Below are 17,845 nucleotides of genomic sequence, written 5' to 3'. Positions count from 1 at the left end.
TCTCGTGTTGTTCTTTGTATTCAGCATTGCTCAATTCTTGATACTGCTACGTCTAGACTCTCTGTTTGGTTGACTGGCTGTATTTGTCATTCTGTCATCATTTGTCCACCGCTGTTGTTGTCTTTCCGTGGTTTTTGGTGAATCGTCGACGATGCCCTCGGCTGCTGTGTTTCCTGGTCATGTCCGATTCCTGTTACTATACAAACATTCGATAGATACAGTCTGGGCAATTTGCTCTCCATTTTAAGAACAGCCTTTTTTTTTCACACATATCAATGTTTATGAAGTCTATCTCCTGAACCCTGTCAGGACATTGATATAATTCTGTAGGTACATTCAGCAGTATATGTGGATATTGTTAAAAATATGTTGTGAATCAAATTAGTTGTAAAAAAGCAATAAATTAAAATTTGTGCCTGAGTTGCAAGTTTTACTCCATGAACAGCGAAAATATAATAAGCAGGAAACATCTTTCCTCCCTCCCTCCCTCCCTCCCCCCCTCCCTCTCTCTCTCTCTCTCTCTCTCTCTCTCTCTCTCTCTCTCTGTGTGTGTGTGTGTGTGTGTGTGTGTGTGTGTGTGTAAAATTTGTTGGAGTTTGCTAAGTGCCTTCATTCTCAAATATTAGGTGAATATAGTCTTGGCAATTTGAACACCACGAGTTACAATGCCCCAAGAAATATATGCAGTGTCCAACAGCAACATTTGTTTTATTTTGTTAAACCTATAACATAAGATTATACCTCTTACTGAGTACATTATGACAGCATTTTAAATTTCTGAATTCAGTTATAATTACTGTATTTTCCAGATTATAAGAGGCCTTTTTCCAAATTCATCATTCAAAAAATACATGTTGGCCATTCATTTGTGGATTAAAGCATTGCTGCTGAGGTCAATGCTTTTAAGTTGTGTAATAGAGTAATATAGAAGCTTTGGAAATTGATTTCACATGTAGATTTATTTTGAAGAATGTGGTCGTGTAGGAAAGGTGGGGGGGGGGGGGGGGGCAGTGGCACCTGCTTTGCTGAGAGCTAAGTTGAATGTGGGAAGGGGAGTGGTGAACAGGCAGCAAATTTTGTCGTGCTGCAAACCGTAGGAGTGTATATTGTGCACTTGGGCTTTTAATGAGCTTATACAACGTTTAAACTGCACTTTGCATCAATCCATTTGTAGTCAGAATTGAATTGACTTCATATTGGACAAATACTCAACAATTTTATGCATTTCTACAGAGGATGGTAAAAGTGCAGATAGAGGCCAGTGTTATATATGCAAAGGCATTGTCAACGCTTTCCGTGAGATACGATGGAACAAAAGAAGGGTGTGTTGTACAGGAGTAGGTGTCAGTTTGAGGGATGGAGTTCCACATCTGTTGCACTTGGTTGGTCACTACAGGGACAGTTAATGCTGTTTGTGGATAACGCTGGAGTTTTTATCTGATGATGTCCCGTATGTGCTGTATTGGAGACAGATCTGATGATTGAGCAGGCCAAGGCACTATTTGACACTCTGCAGAGTGTGTAGGGTTACAACAGCAATTTGAGGGCAAGTGTTATCCTGCTTGAATACACCCCCTGGAATGTTATTCATGAATGGCAGCACAATAGGTCAAATCACCACATTACTGCACAATTTTACAGTGAGGGTGCGTGAGATAACCACGAGAGTGCTCCTGCTGTCGTATGTAATCACACCCAAGATCCTAACTGCAGTTGTAGGAGCAGTGCGCCTAGCGAGCAGACAGGTTGGATGCAGGCCCTCAACTGTCCTCTTTCTAACCAAAACACGGCTATCACTGGCACTGAGGTGGAACCAGAAGTCACAAATGGCGGTGGTGTGGGGTAAGTGCAATGCACGCTACATGACATCTGGCTCAGAGCTGTCCTAGAAATAACCAATTTGTAACAGTTGCTTGTGTCACTGTGGTGCCAACTGCTGCTCAGATTTCTGCTGCAGAGCAGATGCGCCAGAGCCATACGCCGAACCCAACAGTCGTCTCTCTCGGTAGTGTCACGTGCTCGTCCGGAGTGCAGTTTTCTTGCGACCGTACATTCTCGTGACAGCCACTTCCAGCAATCGAGTACAGTGGCTTCATTCCCGCCAAATATTTCTGCAGTATCGCAGAACATACATCCAGATTCTCGTCACCTCTTACACGACCTCGTTCAAACTCAGTGAGGTGTTAATGATTGCAATTTTGCCACCTTAAAATCATTCTTGATTAACATCAACTCATCACATTCAGTCTAACACTCACAACTGTTATGGCATGTATTTAAAGCAAACCTGATTTGCATCCTCATAGGGGTGCTACCATCACCACTCTTACACGACTGGCACAAAGTTTGAACAGACATCCTCATCCAGATATAGAAACACATACCAACTTTTGTTCATGTTGCACAATTTCTTCTTGGTGTTTCAATTTTTTTTTCTCATCAGTATATAACTGTTGGAGTATTGAATAATTTATTTATATGCTTCAGCCATTGTCAGTTATTTTGATGCGGACATAATAAAATTCCTCTACTGCCTTTTGTGTCTTATTTTCTTAATCTAATTCTATCCTTATCACCTGATGTAATTCAATTACATTCTATTTTCATAGTTTTATTTTCGTGTTCATCTTATGACCTCTTTTCAAGTCATAATCCACTCCATTCAACTGATATTCTGAGCACTGAACCATCTCTGACAGAATTACAATGTCATCGGAAACCTTAAATTTTTTATTCCTTCTCCATGAACTTTATTCCTCGTCTCCCTCTGGTTCTTTTACTGCTTGTTCATTGTACAACATCAAAAAAACTTGTGGGAGAGGCTAAAACCCTACTCGTTTTCTTAGACTCTTACAACTGCAGTATAGTTTCTGTACAAGTTGTAAATAAACATTTCACTTCCTGTGTTTCATCCTTGCTATCTGCAAACTTTATATTAGCAAATAAAACTTTGACATGCCCTCTAAAATATCTCTGTCACCTATTTACAGTGAGAATGGCAGCTAGGGCCTTGCTAGTGAGCTCCTCTGCAGTGCATGCTGTCAGCGTTTCACACGCCATCACATCATGTGATCCTAACAGAAAAACATCTATAGCAGAAAATTCTATCAATCGTATTTACCATACGATAGGACCTCCTCTTCCCATCTGACGATGAGGGTATGTCTTATTCAGCTGCTTTTGATCATTGATCTCAAAGAACTTTGGTGCCCCACACCACTTTCTCTTGCAGGTGACAATAGGTACAGTCTCCAACAACTATGGCAGCACAGGTTTCCTTTGGAGAGACAAGCTTACACTCGCATATAAACACAATTTAGAAATCATTGCTTTTGTGGAACTCAGCTTGCCATTTTCTCACATGATATCCTGTGCACCACCCATGAAGGGCAATGGACTTATTCCGTATTCCTAGATTCCCAGAAAGCATTTGACGCAATGCCACACTGGAGACTGTTAACAAAGGTCAGAGCATGCTGAATAGGGTATCAGACATATAGTGGTTTGAAGACTTTTTTAAATTTAATAACGAGCATCAAAAAGGATACAGGGATTAGTGAACACGGGGTTGTCATAGTGAGATGGAATATTGTAACCACCAAATCCTCCAAAAATAAATGAAAAATATACCTATTAAAACAATAAAAATTCACTTGACACCTTCCTGAGAGACATTCTCCATTCTTTTCAAATTAGCAATGTAAGTGTAGACTGCATGTGGCTCGAATTCAAAGAAATAGTATCGGCAGCAATTAACAAACGACGGAGCTGATCCTCCGTGATACACAAAATGGGTCAGGACACTTGCAGAAACAATGAAAAAAACATGCCAAATATAAACAGATGCAAAATCTCCAAGATTGTTGATCTTTTTCAGAAGCTGGAAATTTGGCATGGACTTCAAAGCAAGATGCTTGTAATAGTTTCCACAACGAAACTTTGTCTCAAAACCTGGCAGAAAATCCAAAGAGATTCTGGTCGTATGTGAAGTATGCTAGCAGCGAGACACAATCGGTGCCTTCCCTGTACGATAGCAATGGAGATGCTATTGAAGATAGTGCTGCCAAAGCAGAGTTACTAAACACAGCCTTCCAAAATACTTTTACAAAAGAAGATGAAGTAAATATTCCAGAATTCGAATCGAGAACAGGTGCCAACACGAGTAACGTAGAAGTAGATATCCTAAGAGTAGTGAAGCAACTTAAATTACTTAATAAAATCAAGTCTTCTGGTTCAGACTGTATACCAGTTAGGTTCCTTTCAGAGTATGGTGATGCAATAGATCCATACTTAACAATCATATACAACTGTTTGCTTGATGAAAGATCTGTTTCCAGAGACTGGAAAGTTGCACAGGTCACACCAGTATTCAAGAAGGGTAGTAGGAGTAATGCACTAAATTACAGGCCGATATCATTAACATCAATATGCAGCAGGATTTTGGAACATATATTGTGTTTGAACATTATGAATTACCTCAAAGAAAACAGTGTATTGACACACTGTTAACACGGATTTAGAAAACGTCTTTCTTGTGATATACAACTAGATCCTTACTCGCATGAAGTGCTGAGTGCTATCGACAAGGGATTTCAAATTGATTCTGCATTGCTGGAATGCTTTTGACACTGTACCACACAAGCGGCTTGTAGTGAAATTGCATGCCTATGGAATATCATCTCAGTTATGTGACTGGATTTGTGATTTCCTGTCAGAGAGGTCACAGTTCGTAGTAATTGACGGAAAGTCATCGAGTAAAACAGAAGTGATATATGATGTTCCCTGAGGTAGCGTTATAGGCCCTTTGCTGTTCCTCATCTATTTAAACAATTTGGGAGACAATCTGAGCAGCTGTCTCAGGTTGTTGGCAGATGATGCTGTCGTTTATTGACTAGTAAAGTCATCAGAAGATCAAAACAAATTGCAAAATCATTTAGAAAAGATACATATATGTTGTGAAAATTGGCAATTGACAGTAAATAACGAAAAGTGTGAGGTATCCACAAGAGTGTTACAATGAATCCATTAAACTTCAGTTTCATGATAAATCAGCCAAGGCCATAAATTCAACTAAATACCTAGGAATTACAATTATGAACGACCTAAATTGGAAGTAACACATAGAAAATGTCGCGGGGAGGGCTAACCAAAGACTGCATTTTGTTGGCAGGACACTTAGGAAATGTAACAGATCTACTGAGGAGACTGCCTACACTACACTTGTCCATCCTCTTTTAGAATACTGCTGCGCAGAGTGGGATCCTTACCAGATAGAATTGAGGGAATACATTGAAAAAGTTCAAATAAGGGCAGGGTGTTTTGTATTATCGCAAAATACGGGAGAGAGTGTCACTGAAATGATACAGGATTTGGGATGGACATAATTAAAACAAAGACTTTTTCATTGCAGAGAAATCTCACAAAATTCCAATCATCAGCTTTCCCCTCCCAGTGCGAAAATATTTTGTTGACGCCGACCTACGTAGGGACAAATGATCACCATGATAAAATAAGGGAAATCAGAGCTCATACAGAAAGTTATAAGTGTTCATTCTTTCTGCACAGTATATGAGACTGGAATAACAGATAATTGTGAATGTTGTTCAATGAGTTCTCTGCCAGGCACTTAAATGTGATTTGCAGAGTATCCATGTAGGTGTAGATGTAGATGTAAGTAATAGAAGCCAGTACATTATCCTGGAAAACGACTGTTTATCAGAGATAAAGATGTCTTCAGGAGTGCCCTAGGGAAGTGTGGTAGGACCATTCTTGTTTTGCATATACAGAACTATCTGACAGGCAATCTTTGTTTGCTGATGTTGCTGTGGTGTACAGGAAAGTGTCATCATTGATGGTGATGATGATGATGATGATGATGATGATGATGATGATGATTGCTTTGTGGGGCACTCAACTGCATGGTTATCAGTGCCCGTCATCATTGAGCAACAGTAGGAGGATGCAGGTTGATAGGCAGAATTTCTACATGGTATGGTGAATGAAATATTCCTCTAAATGCAGAAAAGTGTAAGCTAATGCATATGAGAAGGAAGAGCAAGCCTGTCAGCTGCTAAACCAGTCAGTTATAAGATTTTCATCATTCACTTATTGCTTCTTTCACTTCTGGGAATTTATTGATGAGAATAATGTCAGGTTACTCTGTGGTTTGGAATCCACTTTAAACTGTAGGTCTCCGTTTGACTAGCTCGGGTAAGTTAGCTCGAAGGTCAGAGGAAAGCATTGCACATCATTTCCAACAGGACCATGACTAATAAAGCACTGAAATGTTCAAAACAGTGTTGGGATTAATGACTAGTTTACCTCAATGTTCAAATAGAGTGTTAGTGGTGTGCTACCTGGCACAGTCACATCAATTAACACTGTAAGGACTGAGCACGAGTGTGGACACTCAACCGGCTGGTACTGAGCGATTTCGCAGTTTTTCTGAATTTTCTACAGCAGATTCTGTACCACAGAAAATAGATTGCCCTTTTGCATTTAAAAACTACGTCCATTCCCTTCAGAGTACTGCAAATAAATAAACATTTACGTTAGTGACAAGTGTTGTATATTAATTTGAGATTATGCTGTTTTCACAGTGAAAAAAAAAAATGTTTAAGGGTTTAGGACCTCTAGGGGACATAGGATTGAAGTTGTTAGTTTTAAATGAATAACTGTTGAAATATGAACTTTTGTTTTATTAATAGTCACACAGTTACATTGGCTTTTATATGAAATATTTCAAAACATTGTGGAAAACAAAGCCCTTCGTCACAGGTTTCGCAATAATATCACGTGTCTTTCCTTGAAACTTTACCGTATCTGGCCTTGCTTGTTTCTGCGCATACTTTGCACCTTCTTTGAGGCCACTTAGACAATTTTGTGGGTGGAATTAATTTTGGAAAATGTCTTCCGCTTAGTCTGTTGATGGGTGAACTATTTTGCGCAGTGCATGAGTCTATGAGGCCACCTTTGTGAACCAAGTTCTCTGCTAACTCTGTAATGTATTCAACCAGATGTTTGCTTGTATTTCACAACGTTTTGTACAAAATGTATGAATTTACAATCATGAGCATGAAAATGTGAAAGAAAACTTTTTTCCACCACTTTATTTGTTTTCGTTCAAAAGGATAGTACGCCATTAGCTGGTCGCTATTAGATTAGATTTACTCATCAGTACAAGAAGAAGAAACCAACTGGACTAAAAAATAACCTAAATATTGGCACCCTTAATATATTAACCCTCAATGGAAAAATGGAAGAAATGACAGATGTACTGACAGAGAGGAAGTTAGATATATTGGGATTAAGCGAAACAAAGTGGAAGGGAAAAGGTGAGAAGAATTTGAGAGGAGGAGGAAAACTGTACTGGAGTGGGAATAACAGGTCTGGAAGAAATGGTGTGGCAGTGATGGTGAATAAGAATGTACAAAGCTGTATTGAAAATGTGAGATATATATCAGACAGGATCATAATCTTAAACCTGAGATTCCAAAAAGAAACACTAAAAGTAATCCAGATTTATGCACCTCAAGTGGGATGTAGCGAAGAAGAGAAGATGGACTTTGAAAATGTGTTAGAAAACCATATAGAGAGTGCTAATATAGTGATGGGAGATTTTAATGCACAGGTAGGCAAAGACAGAAAGGGATTTGAGCAAGTATTGGGATGTTTTGGATATGGAGGTAGAAATGAAGAAGGGGAAAGACTCCTGGATTTGTGCCAGAGAAATGGAATGAAAATAGCAAACAGCTGGTTTATGAAGAGAGAAAGTCATGTTATCACCAGATACAGTTGGGATGGAAGAACGAAGAGTGTAATTGATTATATTCTAGTAGATAGGGAATGGGGAGAGAAAGTAACAAATGTGAAGGTAATTCCAAGTGTGAGTGCTGATGGAGACCATAGATTACTGGTGGGACAATGGAAAATGAATCAGTATGCGAAAAATAGAAAACAGAAGAAAGTGACGAGGATACGGGATTGGAAATTGAAGGAGAGTGAATGTGCTGAGAAGTACAGAGAATTAATAACACAAAAATTTCCAAAAGAAGTTTTCTGCGATGTAGAAAAAGAATGGAGTTTATTCAAAGACACTTTAGTCGAAGCAGCACAAAAAGTATGTGGCAGAACATCTGGAAAGGAAAAAATAAGACAGACAAGTTGGTGGGATGATACCACAATCCAAGCAGTTAGAAGAAAAAATGGAGCATGGAGAAAATGGTGGAAAACTAAAAATGACGAAGACCATAAAAGATATATAGAGGAAAAGAAGAAGTGCAAAGAAATAGTGGAAACGGCAAAGAAAAAGGCATGGGAAGAGTTTACAAAAAAACTTGAAGAAGATGTGAAGAGCAATAAGAAAATGTTCTATAAAATGATGAAAAATAAAAGGAAGGCTTCTGAAGTACCAGTAAAGATGGAAACAGAGGACGGTACCATTATTGAAGATCCAGGGAATATAAAAGATCTCTGGAAAGAACATTTTAAGAAGCTGTTAAACGCTGAGGACCAGGTACATGAGGAAACAACAAATAATGGAGAAATTGAGAGAAGTTGGGAAGCAGAATTAGGACAAATTACACAGGAAGAAATGGAAAAAGCTGTGAAGAAGATGAATGGGGGGAAAGCCCCAGGACCTGATGAAGTATCAGTGGACATGATAAGAGCAGCAGGTCCAGTGGGAATGCAGTGGCTGTATAGAGTACTATCAAGCGTGTGGAGAAATAGTAAAATACCTGGCGACTGGAGAACAGGAGACATTGTTCCCATCTTCAAGAAAGGCAATAAAAGACTTTGTAAAAACTACAGAGGAATAACCCTCATGAGTCATACAGCCAAGATTTTTGAAAGAATTTTACTAAATCGAATAAGTGAAAAGATAGAAAAGGAGCTGAGTGAAGAACAGCATGGGTTTAGGAAAGGAAGGAGCACAATCGACCTGATATTTTCTATCCGTCAACTGATGGAAAAAAGTTGGGAGTATAACAAAAGGGTGATAATGGTTTTTATTGACATAGAAAAGGCATATGACTCAGTTGACAGGGAAAGACTCTGGGAAGAACTGAAGAAGATAGATATAGAAGATGGATACATTAATGTTATAAAGACAATGTACAGAGGCCACAATTGTAGAATTAGAACACCATTGGGGAACTCTGAATACTTCGAAATAAGACAAGGACTTAAGCAAGGAAGTATTCTATCTCCTGCGCTTTTCAATGTTGTGATGGAGGGAATGAATAGGGCAGTTAAAGATATAGTAAAAGAAAAAGACAAAAAGATGATTTTTGCAGATGATATGGTAATATGGGGTGATAAAGAGGTAGATGTACAGTTACAGCTTGATGCGTGGAAGGAAATAATGAAAAGGTATGGATTAAGAATAAATAAAGATAAGAGTGAAGTAATGGTATTTGGAAGAGAGAAAGGAATCAATGGAAATATTACCTTGAATGGAGAACCCCTCAAAGTGGTAGAAAGTTTCACTTATTTAGGGAGTGAAATATCTAGGGATGGTAGAATAACTAACGAAATTAATAGGAGGTTACAGAAGGGAGGCAATTTCTACCAAACAATAAAACATCTGATTTGGAATAATGAAGTTCCAGAAAGAGCAAAACTCCTGATGTATAAGAATTATTACTTCCCTATTGTCACCTATGGTGGAGAAACATGGACAATGAAAGAAAGGGACTGGAGCAGACTGCAAGCAGGGGAAATGAAATTTCTCAGAGCAGTAAAGGGAAAAACAAGAATGGACAGAGTAAGGAATGTAGAGATTAGAAAGGACCTCAAACAAGAAAGTATGAGAGAAGAAATTGAAAGAAAGAGATTAAGATGGTATGGACATGTTAAGAGGATGCATGGGCAGAGACTCCCCAAAATTATGGAAGAACTAAAGATGGATGGGAAACGACCTAGAGGGCGCCCAAGAACACGGTGGAAAATGGGAGTGAGAATATCTGTTGAAAGGAGAGGTGTGACCTGGCAGCAAGTGGAGGAAGAAAAGTGGTGGGAGGACCGAGCCAAATGGAGAGGACTCGTCAGCACCCAGACCCGGCAGTAGCTGGAGCGGGATTCGGATATAGATAGATAGATAGATAGATTTACTTTCATTCCAATTGATCCGTAGTGAGGAGGTCCTCCAGGATGTGGAACATGTCAGAAAAACAACAATACATGACAAATATTTACAACTAATACAAATAAGCTAATGTACCATTCCACAGGTCCCAAGTGGAATGATCGTCATTTTTTAATGAACACTAAGAGTCATTTTACAAATACTAATGCACTGAATTTAAAATAAAAAAGTTTTTTATTTATTTATAAGATAGTAAACATGTAATACAACTACTGTAATACTTATTTACAATAAACACATTACTGCACTGAAATGGTGCAGAAGTTAGATTATACTTACACACACACACACACACACACACACACACACACACACACACACACACACACACAAATTTTCAGTGAACACATTACTGCACTGAAATTGTGCAGAAGTTATGTTGTACTTATATACAAATCAGTTGGTTTTACTAAGAAATTCATCAATGGAGTAGAAGGAGTTGGCCACCAATAAATCCTTTAGGCTTCTCTTAAACTGAATTTCATTGGTTGTTAAGCTTTTTATGGCTGCTGGCAAGTTATTGAAAATGTGTGTTCCTGAATAATGCACACCTTTTTGTACAAGACTAAGTGACTTAAATCCTTGTGAAGATTATTCTTATTTCTAGTATTGATTCCATGAATTGAGCTGTTGGTTTGAAAAAGTGATATATTTTTAATGACAAATTTCATTAAGGAATAAATATATTGGGAAGCAGTAGTTAGTATCCCTAGTTCCCTAAACAGGCTTCTGCAGGATGTTCATGAGTTCACACCACATCTAATTCTTACTGCACGTTTTTGTGCCCGGAAAACTTTAGCTTGGCTTGATGAATTACACCAAAAAATAATCCCATATGACATTATGGAATGAAAGTAAGCATAGTATGTCAGCTTTTTCATTTTTATATCCCCTATGTCTAACAAAATTTGCATTGCAAACAGAGATTTGTTAAGACGTTTCAGCAGTTCTGTGGTGTGCTCCTCCCAGTTGAATTTATTATCAAGCTGTAATCCCAAGAATTTAACACTGTCCACTTCTTCTATCTTCTTGTCATCGTATGTTAGACATATACTCTTGGGACACCCCTTACAAGTTCTGAACTGCATGTAGTGTGTTTTTTCAAAGTTTAGTGACAAAGAATTGGCTAGGAACCAGTGATTAATGATCCACACCAGCTTTTTTACTATTGTAGTGCAAAACAGTCTGGCTTCATTTTTTCCACCATTCCAAATTTAGTTTTTACACTGACATTTGTTGCCATCATTTTATGCTTTGTTGTCAGAAGAAAAACGTCTCTGTTGTCCTTCCACTTTACAAACAGTAAGTGATCTCGTCTGCAAAACGAAAGATTTTTTTTTTTTTTTTTTTTCCGGCCAGCAAGATCCCTTGGTAGTCCTTTTCTATTTTTCTGCACAGTACCAACTGCCTTAGATCTTTTCCCCCACAAATAATCCAGTAAATCAGGGCTGGTGTAAAATCAGTCCATGTATAATGTGTGACCTTTATTATGAAACGAATGACACAATCTGTCTACAATGTGTAAAATGCTGTTATCGGTGTTAGACTGTTTCCCAGAATAAATTTCACAGTTCAGGACGTACCGACTTTCACTTTCACATAGCATAAAAAATGTTACGCCGTATTTATTAGGCTTGTTTTTCATGTACACTCTAAAACTCAGTCTACCACGAAAAGGACAAATTCCTTCATCTATAGTAATATTTTCGCCTGGCTGGTAAGCCTGTCCACTTTGGGTCACACATCTGTCGAATATAGGTCTTACCTTATGAATAGGATCATGACCTACCTGGTTTTTAGGAATATATGTTGCGTTATCTACGAGATGTAACATTCATAGAATTGACAAAAATCTATCTCTTGGCATAAACTTTGCTGCAAATGAGGACTGCAACACGGGATTTGTTGACCAGTAGTCAGACAGTTTTGGTTTCTTGACTAGGCACATATGCAAAATAATACCAAAAAATTTATACAGTTCAATGAGTTTCACTGTTGTCCACTTACGCCACACTGTCTGAGGCTTCAGTTTTCCTGTAGCACTTAGTGTCTCTATTGTCATTCTAGCGTTGCGGTTTGTCTCTCGTTGGATCAGTCTCACCAGTTCTTCATCTAAAAAGTACGTGAAACAATCAAACACTGAAGAATGTTGGTCAATCCCATCTTGAATTTCACAGGATTCAGAAAAAACAGGAAGCTGGGGAGTGATTGTATCGTCATCTGTCCACTGGCCAGAAGAATATGGCAAATTGCAATGACCAGTTGTGTTTGTTGTGACAACAATGTCAACAGCCTCATCTTCAGGTCTTCCTGACGGTTCACCGTCCGAGGGATCGTTTTCATCTATAAGAAAATTCATAAAAATTATCTTTTTTCTGACCAGGAATCAAACCACAGAATTACGGAAAATTCGGACAAAAAATAACTTACCATCACTAATGTCAAAATCTGCAATTTCTTCATCTAATTCTGAACCACTATTGTTCAATAAAAACTCTATTTCTTCATCTCGCAAGGCCATGACGAAAATAAAGCGCAAAGTTATCAGCCCACAACAATCTAAAGTTTCAAACTGCTGCGCGCCTGTTGTAAGTCAAGCGTGTGCACAGCAAAGCAAATGACTCAAAATATACTCCTGAACCACCTCCAACAGTGACATATACTGCCATCTATAATTTTTTCTTGGTACTAGGATAACCAAAGAGTACTTTTAAACCTACAGAATATGAAAGTCATGCGCTGGGAGTCGTTAACATCGCTGATAATCGGCCGAGGTAGGAGCTACGTCAATTGTCTTTTTGGGGTACTGTCGGACCGATTTAGGAGCTACGTCGCTCGTCTCAAAAGTGTTAAACATCCAGGCATGATGTTCCAAAACAACATGAACTGGAATGACTGACTAATGTCAGTTGTAGGGAAGATGAATGGTCGATGTCAACTTTTAGAAAACAGTAGACCGTTTACAGAATACTTGTGCAACACATTCTTGAGTACTATTTGAATGTTTGGGATTCCCACAAGGTTGAATTAAAGCAGGGGCATCCAACCTTTTAGCTTATCTGCGCCATACCGAGCGAGGTGGCGCAGTAGTTCAAACCCGCGTCCAGCCGTGCTGATTTAAGTTTTCTGTGACTTCCCAAAATTGCTTCAGGCAAATGGCAGGATGGTTCCTTTGAAAGGACACAGCCACATTCGTTCCCCATCCTTCCCTAATCTGATGGGATCAATGACCTCGTTGTTTGGTCCCCTTCCCCAAACCAACCAACCTTACCTGGGCCACATTGGAAGAAGACGAATAGTTTTGGGTCACACATAATATGCTTAACATTAACAATAACCACCAGTTTTAAAAAAATAAATAAGTATGGACCAGTCAGAGAATAGCATCATGTGGTGGGAGTTTCAAATTGAAAATATTTACTTTATCATAACTTTACATAAATGGATTTTTTTTTTTTACCGATCATGTGATAGATGTTCACTCCTTGGGCCGCATTGATACTTTCTTTGAGCTGCATCCAGCCTGTGTTCCACTGATTGGAGACCCTTGAATTAAAGGGAGACATCAAAGCAGTTCAGAAGTGTGCCAGTAGATTTCTTACCGTGAGGTTCGATCTGCATGCGAGTATTATGGAAATGTGCCGTGAACTCAGAAAGGAATCACTGCACTGAATAATTTGCAAAACACTAGTAAAAGTCTGTTAGAGAACAGGTGTTTGGAATGAACTGCAGAACAAGATTGTGTCCATCAACATACACCTTATGTAAGGACTGCAAAGTCAAGGTTAGATGTATCAGGGTTCATACATAAGCAAATAGAGAAATGTTTTTCCCTTGTTCCATTTGTGAGGAAACAGGACAGGGAATGACTAGCAGCAGTGCATTGAAACCTCCACCGTGCTCTTTATGGAAGCTTGTGGAATATGTTTGTAGATACTGATGTAACGTGCAACTGGAGTGGTGTGGCAGCAAATAAAGTCCTATTATTTGAAATTGTACAATATCAGTCAACAAATTGACAGAAATTGGTATTGGTGTCCTGAGACAGCTTAAGTGTATAGATTGTCATCTCTCCAAACATTGGCCTTTCAACAGTTTGGGACAATATGTGTCTCTGAGACTATATTAAAATATGGCTGTAATAGTTATGGATGTCTAGGAGGCCAGAGAAGAGGTGTGTGATTTTACTTTCATGCCCACCATTGTAGACAATCATATGCTTCGGAAACAGTAGTGCCTGTTTCTTAATACAGTACAGTGACTGGGATTTTTAAATGAAACATTTAACCAAATCCACTGTATTTGTTACTTTCTCAGCACAGTAACACAATGTATGTCACATGTACTTTGAATGGCCTCTGGTCACTGCACAAATGTTCGCTAGCTGGTGTATTCCCACTTTGTATAAAACATTCAAAATTTGAATTTCATCCAAAGTATTTTGATGACCTGAGATGCCTACACAGAATCAAAGTTTCCTGAGCTTGCATAACTTTAAGTTTGATAAACAGTTCAAAGTCAAATGGCAAAAACTATAAATTTTCTTAATTTTCAATAATATGTTTATCTTTATGACTCTGTAGCTCCCAAAGTAATATTGCTATGAGGGTCAGAGGAGGGTTATCTGTTTAATCTGGATGAGATCTTAGTATGGTATGATGAACTCTTACATATTTCTGGTGCTTCATGCACTTTTTGTTGTGACTGCAGTTTTAAAAACATCTGTTAGGCAGATGCATGCTTTTGCAGTGGACACATAAGATCGTGACCCGCATTGCGTGTTTCCAGTCTACCTCAGCTACCTCCTACATGTTTGTCAGCAAAACACCACGACTAACACTCTTGTATGATACTCAACAGTCTCGTAAAACTTTGAATCTCGATTTCTCGAAAGCAGTTAATAAGTGCTAGAGCAGCATTTGTCATATCTAGGTATGTAATGCAGCCGTGCAGAAGATAAGCAAACTCGGCAACCGATAGGTTGTATGCTCCGTGTGTAAGATGCAATTAAAAAAGTATGCCCTCATTGTGTTTAACAAATTCACTTTTTGATTATGTGTCTTAGAAATACTGCATGCCAGCATTTATTACTACACCCTGACTGGCTTGTGACTGCTGAAAATGATCTGTTTGTTTTTGTTCTTTTACACATAAAGAGGTCCAGATCTGATACCAAGTGATGAAGTTAGTTATGGTGATGATAGCAAGAATCTGAAAATTGGTCAGTGTACATCAGGAGCTGTTCTGGCCAAAATAATTGATGAGGTGAGTGTGAACAATTTCTTTTTCAAGTCTCATGTTCAGTGTTGAATGCTACAACAACCGTAAAAATTAAATATAATGCAGAACAAACTTAAACCAATTAAAGCCCCTCCCCTCAAAATATCTGTTTCTTTTCTTAATTGATATTTCGAGCCGTGGCTGTCTGATCACAAGAGAGGGACATTTATATGATGTTATGTCGCAAACCACATGCAGGTGAGTGCTTAAGTTAACTGAATGCTTTATGTTGTTAAAAAATGAGAAGAGCGTGTGTAAATTTGTGATGGCATAAACTATTGCGCCAGCTGTTGGTAAAATATCCAATAGTTACCAGTGTGGACAAATACTACCACCACCAGATATGATGAGCCTGCTAAGATTGCAAGTTTCTACCAGTTTTCGAATTTAAATGCTACCATATCTGTAGCGTTCAATAAATCCAATATAATTAAACCTTGAAACTTCCCAGATATCTGTCTCTTGTGAAGATACAGACAGGTTCTCTTCCTGCTCACGCAACTACTTGAAAAGAAATCTATCCTTTACCTACAATAATATTCCTTCGTAAGCCAGCAGTTCTGAATCACATTCAACACTATATATTATAGTCTGATCAAGATTAGTTTAGGGTTGACACTTTGTCAGGTAAACACAGCAGCACAGAGCTGAGTTACCACATCCTGCATGTCTAATTTTACATTTCATTCCACTCACTCAAACTTGCATACTATTCAGTGTGCAACTGGCATCACTGCCTTCAGGCAGAGCTGCATGATGTTTTCATTTCAGTTTTATTTGTGGTGAAATTTTAAGACAACATACAGCAAATTTAAAAAAATGGGTCTTGATGATGATACAGAATTTTTTACATTTGGGAATTTCTTCTTGATTTTTTTAAAATTGGATTTAAGTAAACACATTGTGCCAGTGTAATTTTAAGAATATATCATATTTTTATCTGCTCCAAACAAGAACACTCCTAGAGATTACCAGTGCGAAATAATTTGTGTTAAATGTGGCACATGGTGCTGCGCTCCAGTGTCAAAACCTCAGCTACCACCTGTTCGGTTTTGTTGAAAGAAACAGTGCACTGTGGCTGTAATGAACCTACTATTACATTTTGTGAACAAACTTTCTACTTACTTGAACATAGCAAAAATCCTGTTAATCGAGGAGAGGAAACTTACCAGTTTGGAAGAAGGAAAACTAATGGATTTGTTTTGTGCAATAAACACTGAGTTCCTATGATGAACTTCATTTAAGCCCAGCTCCAGATAACAGCTTTCTTAATGGTCAAAACTTACAAAAATTTGATCTTGCTATGTTGATACTTAAACTGCACACAGTGAACATTCAGAACATTCAACCGAATATGGTTGTAGTTCCAGAATGAGATTTTCACTCTGCAGCGGAGTGTGCGCTGATATGAAACTTCCTGGCAGATTAAAACTGTGTGCCCGACCAAGACTCGAACTCTGGACCTTTGCCTTTCGCGGGCAAGTGCTCTACCAACTGAGCTACCGAAGCACGACTCACGCCTGGTACTCACAGCTTTACTTCTGCCAGTAACTCGTCTCCTACCTTCCAAACTTTACAGAAGCTCTCCTGCGAACCTTTCAGAACTAGCACTCCTGAAAGAAAGGATACTGCGGAGACATGGCTTAGCCACAGCCTGGGGGATGTTTCCAGAATGAGATTTTCACTCTGCAGCGGAGTGTGCGCTGATATGAAACTTCCTGGCAGATTAAAACTGTGTGCCCGACCGAGACTCGAACTCGGGACCTTTGCCTTTCGCGGGCAAGTGCTCTACCAACTGAGCTACCGAAGCACGACTCACACCCGATACTCACAGCTTTACTTCTGCCAGTACCTCGTCTCCTACCTTCCAAACTTTACAGAAGCTCTCCTGCGAACCTTGCAGAACTAGCACTCCTGAAAGAAAGGATACTGCGGAGACATGGCTTAGCCACAGCCTGGGGGATGTTTCCAGAATGAAGCAAAGGTCCCGAGTTCGAGTCTCGGTCGGGCACACAGTTTTAATCTGCCAGGAAGTTTCATATCAGCGCACACTCCGCTGCAGGGTGAAAATCTCATTCTGGAAACATCCCCCAGGCTGTGGCTAAGCTATGTCTCCGCAGTATCCTTTCTTTCAGGAGTGCTAGTTCTTCAAGGTTCGCAGGAGAGCTTCTGTAAAGTTTGGAAGGTAGGAGACGAGGTACTGGCAGAAGTAAAGCTGTGAGTACCGGGCGTGAGTCATGCTTCGGTAGCTCAGTTGGTAGAGCACTTGCCCACGAAAGGCAAAGGTCCCGAGTTCGAGTCTCGGTCGGGCACACAGTTTTAATCTGCCAGGAAGTTTCATGGTTGTAGTTCTTTTTTTATGAGAATCAAAAAACTTTACTGACATTATTCTTGTCACTCTCAGGCATACTTTAAGTG

The 17,845-nt window shown here is 39.0% G+C and overlaps 1 protein-coding gene across 1 annotated transcript in view; it reads left to right on the top strand.

Annotated features, from left to right (window-relative positions):
- The window catches only part of LOC126106656 (X-ray repair cross-complementing protein 5-like), a 180,745-nt gene that overhangs the window by 44,982 nt on the left and 117,918 nt on the right, over positions 1-17,845 (top strand). Inside the window, exon 5 of the mRNA XM_049913018.1 lies at positions 15,304-15,412. Coding sequence (XP_049768975.1) covers positions 15,304-15,412 — 109 coding nt within the window. The remainder of the gene's footprint in view (positions 1-15,303; positions 15,413-17,845) is intronic.

The sequence above is a fragment of the Schistocerca cancellata genome, chromosome 10 (genome assembly GCF_023864275.1).
Source record: "Schistocerca cancellata isolate TAMUIC-IGC-003103 chromosome 10, iqSchCanc2.1, whole genome shotgun sequence".
NCBI lineage: Eukaryota > Metazoa > Arthropoda > Insecta > Orthoptera > Acrididae > Schistocerca > Schistocerca cancellata.
This window is presented reverse-complemented; position numbering and strand designations above follow the sequence as displayed.